General features: G+C 34.8%; 1 protein-coding gene across 1 annotated transcript; it reads right to left on the minus strand.

The window, feature by feature from the left end:
- Positions 1-1,924: 1,924 nt before the first annotated feature.
- LOC127853161 (39S ribosomal protein L23, mitochondrial-like) lies at positions 1,925-17,707 on the minus strand. The gene is made up of 5 exons (XM_052387417.1): positions 17,574-17,707; positions 9,061-9,210; positions 4,540-4,655; positions 2,907-2,971; positions 1,925-2,454 (listed from the first exon to the last, which is right to left on the minus strand). Exons 1-5 carry the CDS (start codon positions 17,600-17,602, stop codon positions 2,308-2,310), a joined length of 507 nt encoding a protein of 168 aa, XP_052243377.1. The 5' UTR covers positions 17,603-17,707; the 3' UTR covers positions 1,925-2,307.
- Between the last annotated feature and the right edge of the window lie 540 nt (positions 17,708-18,247).

Genomic DNA, 18,247 nt, shown 5'->3' on the forward strand with positions numbered 1-18,247 from the left:
ATAAAAACACCGATATAAATCAACAATCGACCAACAAAATAAAGCTAAGCTTCTTTTCAATAGATAGTTTAAGTGTGTTTGTATTGCGGTTTAACAAACATGTTCAGTCGGTCTTATCTTCGATTTCAGTTTTGTTGAAATGTGATAAAAGAACGCTAACTGCAAGGAACACAAAATATATGTTGACAAGAAGAATGTTAACTTGACGCAGCTTTTGATTTAATTTGGGAATAATATCGTGTGAATTTCGTGTTTTACTTACTCAGCAATGGAGGAACGGTCATTCTTACAACAAGTGGTTGATCAAACAAGAAGCGAACCCAACGCGAGTGAAAGTGAAACTGATACAAGATCAGCCATATCCAAACATAGCTCAGACACGCTGCCCACACTTTCTGATGACACTAAGGACCGTTCCGAACACACAGAGATGAACGATGACAAACGAACACACGTCAAACAAAAAACTACAGTCAGAGGAAGAAGCCGGGAGACTAAAAACAATAGCAATGTGTTAAAGGATAAATCCAAACATGGTCAGAGAAAGTACACAATAAAACATAGACAGTCCAATGCAAAACAATCACCTGATATTAGGAAAACAAAAGGAACGGATTCCAAGGCAAAATGTTTCATACGAAACGGATCATGTCCAAAGCGGATTGAACATACCAATATTTCGGAGTTAAATTTTAGTGCAGGAAAAGCCGAGATGGTTTCACGAACATATTCAAATTCGGCTAGTGGCGCCGCACAACGGAAGTCAAGATCTTCAAGTCCTCTGCAGTCGGGGATGAACAGTGCGAGCAGACAAAGTAAAAATAAATCGACCAACAGAATTACCTATAGGGCTAAAATGGTTTCAAATAATATGCCAAAAATAAATTCAAACATTAACATGGGCTCAAAGATTACGAAAACGGATCCAAGCAAGACGACAATTGATTCAAATAAGACGATGGATCCCAACATGAAAACAATGGATGTACAAACCGGTCTATCACCAGACGCTGTATCCGCAGCAAATCGGATGTTACAGAGCGTAGCATCAAAGTTGTCAGCTGATAAAAGTTTTGCATCAACAACGACTTCAAAACAAACAGCCAGATCTGCATACAGCGCAAAGAAAGCGCCCATAAAAACTGAAGTGGAAATTGCCCTCGAGAGGGAACGATTTCATGGAAGATATAAAACGGCATTGCGAATTCTAACAAAATCATTTTATTCACTGGAAAGGTGTGAACAAAAATTATATTGTTACATTGGTGGCGTCAATAAAGATAAAAATAAAAGGTCACGAACCCGACAACCTCGTCAATCAAGGGTAGGAATCCAAAAGGGTCGTCCAAAACAAAATGGTAAAATACCGAAAGGTTTCGAAATGTATTTTGAAAGGCCGAAGGCGAGATCAGCATCACCACTGCCAAAACTGCTAAAATCTGGAAAGCGGTCTAAAATACCTAAGTATCAGACAAAAGCAAAATAACAAAGATAATTTATTACGAGTTTGTGATACGAACTGGCATTAGTTGGGAAATTACAGAATTGTGAAGCCGATTAAAACATTCCACATTTCCCCATTTTGGTTACCGGTACTATTAATTCGTGTTGAATCAAAGTACAATAAATTCGTATTGAATCAAAGTTTATAATAGAAAACCATGCTGCATGTGTAGATACCCATTGTTTATTTATACGATATTAGACTTAAAGACAGAGTAATAAGATTTATGGTCTATGCTATTCATGCACAATATATGCGTTATTTATAGCATATCCGATTTTATGTTATGAGCAAGTGTTATATGATGCTCAAGTATCTTAAAAAATAACAAAGTGTCAAACATATACTCAAGACGAGATGTATTTACTTTGTCATTTCTCTTTTCAAATATTGAAAACAGCAACAACTTAGAAGACAACGTATTTTCCAAACATGTATTTAACGTAATATAATAATAACATATTGTTGTATTAAAATAATTGTAAAATTATCTGTTGAAACTTTTCTGGCTTCACATGATCACAAAATGTAGGCATTGTTATTTCTTCCAAAGGGACATTTCAATACTATACAGATAACATGTATTGAAACCATTTAACAACTGCGTATATTTTACATATTATACTACTCAATGAATTGATGCTCTTAAAAAACCCCCATATTAGAAAATGTCACTAATTTTCACATTTTAGAATCAGCATCAAACTGCTGTTTCAAAGCATAATTAGATTAAGCTTCTAAACACTATTCACTGAAATACAACCGACAGTTTCCCTATTAAACTGACCCTTACACAGTTTTCACTATCTTCTAAACCAAGCAGGAACTGACAGTGCCTCATTGAGTTCTTTATAATGGCCTTCACGGATTTTCATGTATTTTTTATACCGCTCACTGTCACTTGATTTTTCTGTTTTCTTTGGAGTTGGGTACACAAATTCATCTTTAGCCTGAAGGGACAAGAAACATACCAAATAACAATAATAAATCATCAACAAAATTTTGAAAACTATATGAACTGGTTGTATATGCAAGTTTGATGATAATTAGATTTTTTAATGGTTTTATGACTATGAAAAAACCCTCAGGAATATACAATCGAGATTCCCGTGTATATGCATTCAAATGGCCCTTTATTCCAATGGATATTGTGATTTTTGCTGAGTTTGGAAAAAACTAATATCATCAACATTATGCACTGATGTTTTATAATCAGAATGCAAAACATCATGGCTATGATGACCCTAAATTCTTCACTAGAGTCATACATGTTATTACATATATATATGAGTAATTTATTGAGGCTATTATTTAAAGAATATTATATATTTTTCTAAGGAATCATCATTGAGGCCTATTTTTAAAGCCCGAACATTTGTTTTTTGACAAGAAGAATTCTTACCAAAGTGACATAGGCATATTTTTCTGGTATTCTCGTGACAACCTTTCTACCAACCCACTGTTTCTCTACAATTAAAAAATCACACAAACTCATTTCTTTTAAAACTAGAAATGGCGCGGCAGAGGCCGACACGTATCCCCACGCCGAATGTTTGACCTAGGTGTGCCCCAGGGTTGGTAATGGGGCCATGCATAGCTGAGATTGACCGTATTGTCATAAGAGAAGTTCATCATCAATTAGAAGTGAATTGGTGTAGAAATGAAGAAGTTATAGTAAAAGGCAATTTTGGGTGGGTGTGACATATGTGGGCAGGGCGCCCCAGGGTTGGTAATTGTGCCATGCATAGTTGAGATTGACCGTATTGTCATAAGAGAGGTTCAGTATCAATTTGAAGTGAATCGGTGTAGAAATGAAGAAATTATAGTAAAAGGCAATTTTGGGTGGGTGTGGTCTATGTGGGCGGGGCGCCCCAGGGTTGGTAATGGGGCCATGCATAGTTGAGATTGACTGTATTGTCATAAGAGAAGTTCAATATCAATTTGAAGTGAATCGGTGTAGAAATGAAGAAATTATAGTAAAGGCAATTTTGGGTGGGTGTGGTCTATGTGGGCGGGGCCCCAGGGTTGGTTATGGGGCCATGCATAGTTGAGATTGACCCTAATGTCATAAGAGAATTTCAGTATCAATTTGAAGTGAATCCGTGTAGAAATGAAAAAATTATAGTAAATGGAATTTTTTGGTGGGTGTGGCCTATGTGGGCGGGCGCCCCAGGGTTGGGATTGGGGCCATGCATAGTTGAGATTGACCCTAATGTCATAACAAAAGTTCAGTATCAATTTGAAGTGAATCCGTGTAGAAATGAAAAAATTATAGTAAATGGAAATTTTTGGTGGGTGTGGCCTATGTGGGCGGGGCGCCCCAGGGTTGGGAATGGGGCCATGCATGGTTGAGATTGACCGTATTGTCATAGGTGAGGTCCAGTATCAATTTGAAGTGAATCGGTGTAGAAATAAAGAAGTAAATGTAAAATAACCTAAAAAAATGAGTGATAATTTCTGACGCGGCCCCACCCCAACCCCTATAACATTTGACCCAGGGGTCAGATCAAAATTCCAAATAGTGCAGGGTCGCACATATGCTCATAGCTACCATGTGTGTAAATTTCAAGGTTCTAGTGCTTTTAGTGTAGGAGGAGATAGTGGCCAGGACGGACGGACAGACGGACGGACGGACGGCGGAGATCACCACAATATCCCCACCTTTTTTTCAAAAAGCGTGGGGATAACAATAAGCTTTTATAAAGGTTTGTAAGCTATTTTCTAATAATAATATACCCAGTTAATTTTACAAACCCTGGGCATTAACTAGCTAAATTTAAATTACCTCCTTTAAAAACACACTTTTAGTAGTTATTTAATACATTTTGTTTTATATTTACATACACATGTATTTAAACTGCCATTATGTTCCTATTTCATCATACAAGTTAGTCTGCAAAAATACATTGATAAAAAAATATCCCTTACATATATTATTTAAAACCCCAAAGAGCAATAACTCACTTTGAAGTACAACATCACTATGTCTATAAGAATTTTTATTTAAGAAACCTTAAAATGTAACTCCTACTTACTTGACCGATTCCACCATGGCGCCATGATTTGTTGCTCCCTGATTTCTGTGCGAACGTTGGCAACTGGTGTTTCATAGATCTTCTCAAGATACTGGGCGATATCCAACTTGCTCATCCTGAAGAAAGAAATAGTCAAGATACTCGGTGATATCCCACTTACACATATTTGAAAGAGAAATAGAATCATCCAAACAAGATAAATACATGTACACTCATCATGACAGGGTATAGACTAAAATCAATATTTCACCACTTGCACCTTTTGCTAATTTATATCAATGTGTGCTGAAATGGCATGTATGATTCTGTGAACTAAAACAAGAGCTGTCACCATAGGATGACTTATGCCCCCTATAAATGCTTGATAGAAGTTATGAGCTTTTTTCGAAACCTAAACACAGATTTCGTAACCTAAGCGCTGACCCTAAGTTCAAGGTCAAGGTCACAGGGGTAAAATTTTTTGTGCGTATGGAAAGGCCTTGTCCATATACACATGCATACCAAATATGAAGGTATATCTCAAGGGACATAGAAGTTATGAGCATTTTTCAACCTAAACGCAGATTTCGAAACCTAAACGCGGACCATAAGTTCAAGGTCAAGGTCACAGGGGTAAAAATTTATGTGCGTATGGAGAGGCCTTGTCCATATACACATGCATACCAAATATGAAGGTTACATCTCAAGGGACATAGAAGTCATGAGCATTTTTCGAAACCTAAACACAAATTTCGAAACCTCAAGGCGGACCCTAAGTTCAAGGTTACAGGGGTCACTTTTTGTGTGTGTATGGAAAGGCCTTGTCCATATCTACATGCTTACCAAATATGAAGGTTATAGCTCAAGGGACATAGAAGTTATAAGCTTTTTTTGAAACCTAAACGCAGATTTCGAAACCTAAACGCGGAGCCTAAGTTCAAGATCAAGGTCATAGGGGTCAAATTTTGGGGCATATGGAAAGGCCTTGTCCATTTACACATGCATACCAAATATGAAGGTTATATCTCAAGGGACATTATTAAAGTTTGCTCAAAGTTATGAGCATTTCGAAACCTAAACACAGATTTTGAAACCTAAACACGGACCCTAAGTTCAAGGTCAAGGTCACAGGGGTCAAAATTTGTGTGCCTATGGAAAGGCCTTGTCCATATACACATGCATGCCAAATATGAAATTGCTATCTGAAGCGACATAGAAGTTATGAGCATTTTTCGAAACCTAAACGCAAAGTGTGACGGACAGACAAGACTGACAGTCCAATCACTATATGCCCTTCTTCGGGGGCATAAAAAACCACAAGACATGCAAATTTTGGAATATAGCTCATAATACACTTTTTTTTAATCATTTGCACTTTAATTTGAAACAAGAAATAACCTAACACCTAATAACACCTAATGACACAGCAATATTATCCTGTTGTTCATATGGTTATAGAATTTCATTTGAACAAGAGGGCCATGGGCCGTAAGGCGCTCTAAAAAAAAGTGTGAGCTGATTCATCAAATTGTACCAAGAAAGTGACTTCTAGAGTATTAACATGTTTTTTTTTTTTTAATTTGACCAAGTTTTTGAGCTCACATTGCAAAGTTTCAATTTCAGCCGAGATTTTATTGGGACAAACATTCTGGCTAAAGTTTCATGAAGATTGGCACCTTAATGTGGCTAAAAAAGCTTCAACAAGTTTTCACTTTAGCAATGTAGGGAAAACTGTCGTGGTGGCCATAGTATTTTACTATCCATATCCATTTTAGACCAAGTTTCCTAAAGATTGGACTAAAAATGTGACTTCCAGAATTTTCATAAGGTTTCACTGTAGCCATATAAGAAAAATTGTCCCGCCCCTTGCGACCATGTTTGTGGACGAACCATAATCATTTTCAGACTCAGCCAATTAGAACCATAATCATTTTCAGACTCAGCCAATTATAATTTAAACATTTGTTCTTACCCAGTTTTCAAAAGATTAGACTGTAAATGAAAATTCAAGAGTGTTAACAAGGTTTAACTATAGCCATATAAGGAAAAATGCCCAGCAGCCAGGCAGTCATGTATTTCAACTAACCATAGCCATTTTCTATGTCAGCCCAGATATCATTTAACAAATGTTCTGACCAAGTTTTATGAAGATTGGACTAAAATGTGACTTGTAGAGTGTAAACAAGGTTTAACTATATCCATATATGTAAAGGAAAAATACCGGTATCCCATCTCCTGGTGGCCATGTTTTTCAACAGAAAGTGGGAGGAGCCTATTTAACATTGGAGTATGTTTTTTGGAACATTTTGTTTTGGGAAACCTTTATTAGAATAATTTTACAAATCATGACAACATTTAAAATTGCCACATTACATTGCCTTTGAAAACATTATAAAATTGTGAATTATTTTTTTCATTTTCAACGCAGAATTAAATCACTTCATTTTTGAAAAGTATAAAATATTAAACTTATGAAGCTAATATTTGAAAGTGTTGACCCTTGTTGTGTGATGTAAACAAAGCTACTGCTAAGGAACTAGTGTTCATATCTCGCAGACAGCATAAAGATTCCTTATATATTGTTTTTCTAATCAACTTTTTTTGTATAATTTGTAATTTTCATATTAGCAAGTATTAAACTTTTAAGGGACTTGTTAACAGTTCAGCAAAATGACAGTTTATAGCAAACAATCAGAACATTATATATGCATAATGTTCAGTCAAACAAAATGACACCCATGTCTTAAAAACTTACTAAATATATCAATTCTGAATAATGAAACTTTTTTGACACTTGTATTTGGTTATTACTACCATATATTTCTAAAATACCGTAAACCAAAATAAATCAATATTTATAATGTTTTTTTCTGGAAACCTCAATAAGAGAACATGCTTGCTTGATAATGAGGAATCTATACCAGAAATAATTCTCATAATTGAATAAATATTATGTTAATCACAGCAATTAATTAACAAAGACTTTGATTAAATCTTTAATATAATGTTCAAATTTAATGTATTTGCAGGCATGTATATTAATGTGTGAATTAAACAAGAGTGTCAAGAGGGCATCTAGTGATCTCTTTGAGAGTCACAGTGTGGCTTTTGATGTGTTTTTTTCATGTGTATGACAGTGCTTTCAAGATATCTAATATTTCTATAGGTATTTATTGAACAATGAACATGTATAATTGTATTACCATTTTTAAAAGGGATGCAAGAGGTTACAAAAAACATTAACTAGTAAACCTTTTAAAGCTTATTACTTCCTTGGATTGTATTTTGTGCCTTTTGACCTTGATGGATGACCTTAACCTTGACCTTTCACCACTCAAAATGTGCAGCTCCATGAGATACACATGCATGCCAAATATCAAGTTGCTATCATCAATATTGCAAAAGTTATGGCCAATGTTAAAGGTTTCGGACCATAAAATTGACGGACCGATGGACAGACAGTTCAAATGCTATATGCCACCCTACTGGGGCATAAAAATGTACAAAACAACAGTGTTCATTTGGTCAAGAAAATGTCCACTAGCTTGTGGTTTTAGTGGTTGCAAGCCTTGGTAACAAGACAACCTGTTTGTGAGAGCACTCACTCTGATGGCATGCATGTGAATCTCACAACCATGTCATAGGGTCGGGTTTATAATTCACGCGCATGTTTGTTAAGGTACCGTACCACGCAACTTTGAAGCAATGGAATGATTTTATGTTTTTAAATTAATTTTTATTGATGTTTATGAATTCAGCGAGTTTAATAAATTACTTTCTTAAATAAAAATTGCCCCAGGCGGTAGTTTTGGCATCGTTGGTGACTTAAATTACTTATAATAACAATAATTTCTGATAAAACAAACACGAAGCTAACTCGTCAAGTTTTTAACGAATGCAATTCTTGATAATGGTGTATGTTATAAACACTTAATTTTTGCCAGCAATCAGTGTTGAATATTGATTAACAAAACATCAAAATAAGCTGTCCAATGTCTCAACTGATTTTAATCGCCAGTTATTTAAAGTTGTCAATTACGTCTCCTCTAATAGCCCCTACTCCCTGCAGTGCGCTAGTTAAATGTTCGCGAGAAACAAAACAATAGTGTCAGTTATGAAAACATACCCCCTATTTGTAACCACAAAGGTACAGATTCATTACTTTGTTTGTTGTCACGTTATTTATTACCATCAATGCTGCAGCATGTTGTTCTAACTATAGTCCCCAAAACAAGTTGAAAGTATGTCGCATGCAAAACGTAAAATCCTAGGAATTATTCCATGAAAAAATCATATGAACCTTGTCATGAAAATGTAACTGGTTACCTGGTTGTTTTGGTAGATTTACCAGTTAACTGTGTAACCTCTTGCATCCCTTTTTTTACTAATATTATTGTATATTCAAGCTTGATTAGGATTTCTTGGGGCTAAGGATTTTTAATCAACTAGGCATAATTCAATAAAACATATCATAGGTAGGCATGCATTTCTAATACTGACTCGACTATATTTTTGGGGGGCTGATATTTGCTAACAACTCACTGCGGATGAACTTTGAAGAGGACTATATTTTTGGGAAATTTGTTAGCTGGTTGCACCATTTTCATCCAGAACAGTGGAAGATAAACTCGAAGCTGAGGATCGCCCTTGAAGTGCAGCGGATACTTTGGGATTGTTCTCTGCCATAGCGGTCTGAAAAAAATGAATGTCAAGAAATAGCTAGAGGAACATCTGGGGTGGTATTCCAGAAACATCTTAAGTCATTTCTTAAATAATTTCAATTAAGTTCAAAATTACAATGTTTTGTATTTCTTTACTAAATAAGGAAACACATGTTTTTTTTTGGTTATTTCAATGTATATCTTGATGCCAATCTATTGCAATATGAAATGAAACACTTAAGAAAATTTCCCAATTTAAGGATAAGAATAAAATTTAACTTAAGATGCTTCTGGAATACGACCCTTTGGCTGGTATTCATAAAGCTCCTAAGGCAAATCTTTACATGAGCTGGATTTAAAGCCACACACCTTGAAATGAAATACATGGCATAGTAAATTTAAGTATAAATAAAAAACATATTTTATCTATGCCAATTAGAATATATCTGGTGGTTACAAGGTAGAAATCTGTATCTTTTGCGCTTTAAAACTTAACAAGGGACAAAATTGTCACAAAACCAGATTTTCATTGTGAAAAAAAATCTGATAAAGGGAGACAACTCAAACTGAACTTTTGAAATGAACAAACAAAATTAACCCCCTATGTAAGTTTGTTTTAAAATAAATCTATTTTTAGTCGTGGCGACCTTGACATTGGAGATTTTGACGTGATTCTTTCGTGCGACACACCGTCCCATGATGGTGAACAAATGTGCCAAATGATTTTAAAATCTCATAATGAATGACATAGTTATAGCCCAGACAAGCTCATTTATGGCTATTTTTTACCTTTGAACTCAAAGTGTGACCTTGACCTGGGAGATATTGACGTAATTTTTTCGCGCGACACACCGTCTAATGATGGTTAACAAATGTGCCAAATGATTTTAAAATCTCACAATGAACGACAAAAATATGGCCCGGACAAGCTTGTTCCGCCCGCCAGCCAGCCAGCCCGCCCGCATTCACCAATCTAATAACCAGTTTTTTCCTTCGGAAAACCTGGTTAAAAACCTGGTTAAAAATAATCGTGTTTGTCCAAATGGGCGTATAAGTATAGAAATCCTACTTTCGGTATTAACATTTAAAATAATAATAAATTACTTGCTAACTAAGCTATAGATTTAATGACACATTTACACATCTATTTGTATTGATTAACATCTACTTCATTTCAAGGTGTGTGGCTTTAAGCAAAAAATTTAAAATGCAATTTTCAATTGAAGTTCTAATGATTTCAGTTTTGTTATGCCAAAATACTGTTCTTCTATGCAAAATTTACTTAAATAAACCAATTAAATGAAAAAAGACACCAAAATGAAAGAGCAAACTCTTAAGGAATTTTTAATAATTTAAGGAATTTTCTTAAGTTTACCCTTAGGAGCTTTATGAATACCAGCCCAGAAACCAGGGTTTATAGTATGCTATATGCTTGTTGAGTCATGGGTAATTTCCAAAAAGTAGATACATCACAAATATTTTGTAAAAATAACACTTTGAATCATGATACATAATTATTAACCTTTGGTCTTTATATTTCTTGCTTTTTTTTCAAGTAATAATAATAAACAAGAGCACTGCATAGCGGGTGCCAATGCTCGGCTGTGTGGGTGCAGTTTTGAATAAATGAAAGCTTGTCAGAAGAATTTTATTTTATATATATATTAGAGGTCACAGTGACCTTGACCTTTGACCTGGTGACCCAAAAATGGGTGTGGCGTGTAGAACTCATCAAGGTGCAGCGACATATGAAGTTTCAAAGTTGTACATGGAAGCACTTTGATTTGGCTATGACAATACCTTGGGTTTTCTCAGAAAACAGCCGAGTTAAATATCAATTGCTTTGATGGTGTCAAACCCCCATTTTGAAAGTAGGTTCTTGTTGAGTCGTGCATTCTGATTGGCTTTTTCAATTTCAAGATCCTCATACTTAAAATACATGTAGCATTAAAATGACTTTTAAGGGGAGGTTGATTTATTGTGAAACAATGTCAACAGACGATGTACTATGAAAAATACTTATTTAGTGCAATTTATGAACACTATATGAACAAAACATTAAAGATGAAATATTTGATAAATTAGAATATATTAATCTGTTTTTTTTTACATTTTTGATCAGCAAAAGGATGGTGACTGTGTAAAATCATTTTCCGTAACAAACTGTATCATATGCTCACATTCTATCAAGGGATTTTACACGCTCTTCATACCCAAGACTAAAAAAGAACCCAGGACTCTACAAAAACCTACCAGAAATATTTATGCCACTTTAAAAACCAATAATTTTGAATTTTTTTAATGAAATCAATTAATTTACATTATTGCTTCGTTATAAATTCATAAATTGATATACAGCATGTACAGCAAATAGTAAAATGCATCAAACCTCCACCACATGGATGATGCATAAGATGTTGCATGTGTATCTGTAGTATCAGCCCTCTTATTGAAAACATCTATATATTTTAAGTGATAAGATTGAAAAACATACATGTTCAAAACGTCAATCTATAGCAGTTTTTTTTTCCTTCATTGTGATCCGCCAAAAAAAGGCCCTTTCCCCTCTGATTTTTTTCCCCTCAGCAGGTTAATTTTCCTCTTGATTTCATCCCCCCCCCAATTTTTTTTTTAACCTTAAAATATGTAAGTTAACCTTATCCAGTGATGAAAATAGAAAAATATTGCATAATTTAATTACCTGTTGCCTTGAATTTGTTAAAAAAACAAGAGATGTGTTTGTCAGAAACACAATGTCCCCTATTGCGCCGCTTTGAAATAAAATTTCAATATATCATTTGGCAGGTTTAGAAATTATCTTCCTTTTAAAGCTTATTACTTCCCTTGGATTGTATTTTTTGACTTTTGACCTTGAAAGATGACCTTGATCTTTCACCACTCAAAATGTGCAGCTCCTCGAGATACACATGCATGCCAAATATCAAGTTGCTATCTTCAAAATTGCAAAAGTTACAGCCAATGTTAAAATTTTCAGACGGACAGACAGTTCAAATGCGTAATGCCACCCTACCTGGGGCATAAAAAGTAAATATGTTTAATTGATTATTTAAGACTTTCCTTATTTTCCCAAATATCCGGCATCTTGCTCAATTTTTTCCCCCTAAAAAAGGCCAGGCCCTTTCCCCAAAATCAGATAAGAAACCCTGTTTAGTCAAATGTGCATTCTTGGACGTAACAACAAAAACTGCATTAAACCGGTAATGTTTTGCCAAAATACTAACGAAATAAAGATACATACACATGAAGTAATCAGTATCATGTTCACTGTTTCTCATAATATCAGCCCTTTTGATTGGTTGCTAAGGTTTGTAACTATGCGCATGTTCTTTTTCTTATCTATATATAGTTTCTTAATGAAAAAACAAACCTCTTGTTCATGATTCTCTTAAATTATTTTAATTTAAATTTTTCACAAATAAGCAGCTTATACAACATTTGATAAACATATTAAACCAAAAACAAACTTACACAACTATGTGTAATCATAATATCAGGCTTTCTACTGCCTCTCCACAAAAAACTAGGGCAAAAGTAGGGGAAGATTTCAGCAAAAAGTAGGGCAAAGTAGGGATTTTTACTGTTAAAAAGTAGGGCTAAAAAAAAAAATAATTACCATTTTTCAGCTGGAATTACCGTTAAATTGATACATATCCTAGTCCATCTGATGCTGTGAGAATGCCTTGTTCTGCCCATCCTTGAAATACAGGCACCTGAAATGTTAATGCTCATTTAGCATCAATTTACACAATGGAATAGAATAATGAACATAATATTCAAAACATACACTTTTAGTCTTATAAAGCAAAGTACAAAAGCCCTTAGTATTAACCCTTTCCTCCATGAATATGCACCAAACTTCACCCACTATGAATATATAAGTATTCTTGCACTAGTACTAAAACAAAGAGTTTTCTAACCACAGGCAATATTGAAGAATTATATTTTTATTATAATTGTATAAGCAACATATACTGTACTGCTTAAGTGCAACATAATTATAAGAAGGTATGATTGTAAAAATTTAAAATCGCAAAAAAATTGCAGCAAGTCTATAAGTACATGGGTGAAAGTTGAAAATTCCCAAAATACTGAAAATAAAATATGGTGGCCTGGGGCCGATAGGGCCCCCGGTGGGTCCAGGGCAAGTGCCCTGGCCAGGGGTCCAGAGGCCCCCGGAAGCTCCTGCATTTTAGCTTATTTGAAACAAACTACAAATGCCATGGTGTTAATCAAATTCTAATCAATTTATTAATTTTAAAGTAGATGTGTGTCCATAGGACACAGATGCCTCCACAATTTGGCTCTGTCACAAAGATTTCTATCGTTTGCTAAATTAGGGGCCATAACTCCGTATTTAGATATCTAATACACTTGCATCAAAATACTCAGGTATACAAGATCTCAATACATGCTGACAACTATTCACAGAAAGATGGCTCTTGCAGTTATGCTTTTGAGTTATGTGCGACACAAACTTTGGGCTATGGACAGCCTTTTTGTGGGGTCATACAAAATTATTTACGATTAATATGATAGTTAGGAAAAGCAAGCGTTACATATAAACTTAAATGTATTGTGTAAGAAAGGAAAGCAGAATCTGCAATTACGAATTTAACCCATAAGGTTTAAAACACAGCATGGCATTTGTGGGTTCCCTCAGCTAGTAGCATCATTGGGAAAAAAAGAAACTTGACAGAGTAAAGTCTAGATGAAGCGTGCATATCTGTCACCTCTATTTCAAGAAGCACATATGTCATGATCAAATATAACATACGTTTATTTTCACAGTGTAATAAGATATTATCTTACCTAAAGACCAGTATGTCTGTACTGACTAGCCAAGGAACCATGGTGCTTTCAAGGATGGACATCACAAGGTGATCCCCCAAACACATCTGATCTGTACTCATTACAAAGATTCATAATGAATGGAAATCCTGCAAAATATCTAAAAAAGAATCATGTAAGCCTTCATTTTACATTTTATTTATTATACTTGCAAAATGAAAAAGTAGGGATAATAGGGCTATTTTTGAAAAAAGTAGTAAAAAAATTGGGGTTAAGAAAAAAAAGTAGGGAAAAGTAGGGGCCAGTAGAAAGTCTGTAATATCGGCCTGGAATAAACATGACTTACTGTCGCATGAAACCAGAAATCGTGAGAAATAGTTATTAATGAACAGCAAATAAATTAAAACTTCTAAAAATGGAAAAACATTTACTGCACAGCACTTCTTGAAGGATTTATGTCCAAAGGCACAATACAAAGAGGAGGGCCGATACTATGATAATAAGGGATACACGTTAGTAGCCAACAAGTTGCAATAATCCTATTCATTCATAGGTATTGACCCTCTGGGTCGCTGGAAGTTGCAACTGGTTACGGCATATTTAATGTCAAGTCAACCGCCAGAAATCTACACGGTACTTTAACCGGCAATATTAGCAACATAAACTATTTTCTGGCATAAATAAACACAAACAGATCATATATATCATTAATACGCAAATTAAAACAACTTATGTGATGTGGTGTGCTACATGTTGCACGATATTAATCCAAAGTTTCAAACATGAAAATTTGTAAGTTTTTGCAATGGAAAAAGCCAAGTATTGCGTATTGGAAAATACGCTATCGATTATCTCCGGAATCACCCGCGAGAAAGATCTCGTGTCTTATCATCAAATCGTAATACAACGACTTTTTACGGAACCTCCGTAACATACCGGAATGGGGGGGGGGGGGGGTTTATTGAATAGTAAATTCAAAACTTCATCTTTCAGAGTTTGATAACGTTTTTTATCAACTTTTTGTTTTCGGGCATTGAACCACAAACACACGCACATTGATATCGATAGTAAGAGGTATTGTGTTTGTTACGCTGTTTTAGGTTGATTGAAATAGATTTTATAGAAAAACTTTTTTGCATTGAATTTGGTTTAATCAGGAAGACTGAGCTGTACGTATGTACCCATAAAAGCTTGGAGCATTCAAGAAGAACTATTAGGCCACCATTTTTGTTTGAACATGTGACAAGTTAGTTGCAATTATTCAACTCTCAGCTTTATAACCCAAAGGGTTACTGAGAGTTGCTATACGCAGTGTTTTGTCCAAAGGTGCAAAATTTTATCCCTACTGAAAAGGCTATACGGAACACTGATACTGCAAAAACTTATCAACGTTTATCTGTCTAAAGCACAAGCTCATGCAAATGGTACCATTAAAGCAAGAAATGCTTTTTAATTACTTTGTTAATCTTTTGCATGCTCTATCCACCACTGACCACCATATTGGGAACTCGTGTATTGTTGCCCACAAAAAGTGTCGCTATCGGTTCGGATGCAGTACACCAATATTTTGCACAGCATGATATTTTTGTAACCAAGTCGATAACCCTGTCGAACAGTTGTTGAATATTTACAGAGTTGGAAATTTCAAATTGACAATGTCAGCAAGAATAGTGTGTTGAAATATCACAATGTTTTATAGGTTCCATGCAAAGGAAAACGTCCATAGGTTAATTGCCATTCAGGTAAATTTAATGTGTTTTTGAAGCTAATTCATTGCTGTCCTTAATAATAATTGGTTACCAACGACATCTGTTAAATGACGTGCATGAAATGTGTGAGCAAAACTGTGATTGTTTTCAAGAAGGGGCGCATATGTACTCCCAGAGTCACCATAGCAAAAATTATCAAAGGCTCTGGGAGTCCGTTTATATGGACTAGTGGCAAGTTTCATGAGAATATATTCTAATCAAACCTGACCTTTTAATCAGAATTGTGTACACATCTTTTTATTTTTTTGTTTTGGGGTTATTTTCATATTTTTATGTCGGCAATATCAGAATACATAAAAAGCAATATTTTACGTCAAAAAAGCCAGAACTAGTTGACATTGTTTATTCATCATTCGGTGTACATTATAATATAATGCATCTTTTTATATTTTTATATTGCAGGTTTTTTTCTGCCTATTTTGGGAAAAGGAGTCTGGCCAAATTGGGAATTTTTTATCGACAAAATTTTCCATTTTGGGAATTTTTGCTTCTATGAAACGGCTCATTTTGGGAAAACATTGTGAATTTATCATGCTTAAATAAGTCAGTGGTTTAACAAATAAATTTGTTTTAATTTGTTATTTTGTCTTCTTTATATAAACACATGCAATATTGGGCATGATCAACGTTTATTCAAGTACTGCAATTTTGTTTTTCAGTTACAGTTACACTCTGACATAAGAACTGTACAGTCAAAAATGTATAGCAGATATTTTTTACCAAAACAAACACTGGTTAGTCACGCTCGATTGGTCATTGTCGGCTCGGTTTCTACTTACATGTACCCCGGGTACTCTTAAGTATACTTACATGTACCCCGGGTAAGGTAAATATACTAAAACGTACCCGGGAAATGTAACGCTAAATCGGTCGTTGTCGGCTATTTTTTTTAAATCAATTATATTCACATTTATGTCAATTTTCTGTAATATGGCCTCTATATTATCGAAACTCATACTAAAAGAGCGTGTTGATGCAGTTTTTTTAAAGAGAAATTCGTTTAAGATAATAGGTAGCGCGTTTTACGACATCGGATTTTGGGCTGGAATATAACTCGGGTACAGTCAAATATCGACCAGGTACAATTACGTATATTTACTGTACCCAGGGTACATGTAAGTATACTTATTACCCGGGTACATGTAAGTAGTACCCGAGCCGACAGTGACCAATCGAGCGTTAGTCACACAAGTTACAGCATAATTTTTCTCTGCTTTCTGTTTTTGAAAGCATCATACAGCTCCGCCAATGTTTTGTCATTCAGATCTAGACCTTCAATGCAGGTAAGCATCAGATAAGTAAGTTTGGTTTGTGTGAATGTGCTGCGTAATTGGGAGCATAGCGGGTTCATGGCGCTGAATCCTCGCTCAACCACAGCAGTGCTTGTTGGTATGATACACATCAGCTGGACATTAATAATCTAATAATCCTAAGTGATAAGACACTTTTTTCAAAAAAAAAAAAATTTTTTTTTTTTTTTTGGAAATTTGGATTTTTTTTATAATTTCGGTTTGGTATCGGGTCCGTTTGGTTTGAGAACGCCTCCGTTTTCCGGAGGCGCAGAGAGTGCTGAAAAACCCCTGTATTGGATGTGCTGGGTTTTTCGCACTTAATAAAATTGATTAAAAAATTAAACAAGAATATGTGAACAAATTTAATGTTTAACAAACCAACGTTAATGCCCGAAAATTAGTATCCGAACAATACAGCAACCAATTTATTTCACTCAAGGTCACAATTATATTTAATTGTTTTTTTTTAAATTATTTTTATCTTTTTTTAATTGTTCGCGCATGTATAATTTAATTCTTCTTACATTCGTTCAAGAAAGCCCAGTCTTGTCATACTGACATCTGTATAAATGTGCTATGAAAAGTGTTTTTATTGCTGAAGGAATTGTCTCCCTTTATACAAACGGCTACACACCACTAAAATTGTAATCAATTTCACCACTCTGGATCAGCAGACGATTTATTTCATAAAATTTGCTTAAAAAAGGCCTATTTTGTGAAAACTTTCAAAATCTCCCGTCCATAACCATTGGGCCTAGGGCTATCAAATTTGGTATGTAGAGACATCTAATAGTCCTCTACCTAATTTGTTCAAATTATACCCCTGGGGTCAAATTTGACCCTGCCCCGGGGGTCACAAAATTGAACATATGCTTATATAGGGTATATTTTGTGAAAACTTTACAAATCTTCTCGTCCATAACCATTGGGCCTAGGGCTACCAAATTTGGTATGTAGTGGCATCTTATAGTCCTCTACCAAGTTTGTTCAAATTATGCCCCTGGGGTCAAGTTTGACCCTGCCCCAAGGGTCACAAAATTGAACATATGTTTATATAAGGCCTATTTTGTGAAAACTTCAAAAAAAATTCTTGTCAATAACAATCCGGCCTAGGGCTATCAAATTTGGTATATAGTGACATCTAATAGTCCTCTACCAAATTTGTTCAAATTTAATCCCTAGGGTCAAATTTGACCCT

This window comes from Dreissena polymorpha, chromosome 12 (assembly GCF_020536995.1).
Source record: "Dreissena polymorpha isolate Duluth1 chromosome 12, UMN_Dpol_1.0, whole genome shotgun sequence".
In the NCBI taxonomy this organism is placed as follows: domain Eukaryota; kingdom Metazoa; phylum Mollusca; class Bivalvia; order Myida; family Dreissenidae; genus Dreissena; species Dreissena polymorpha.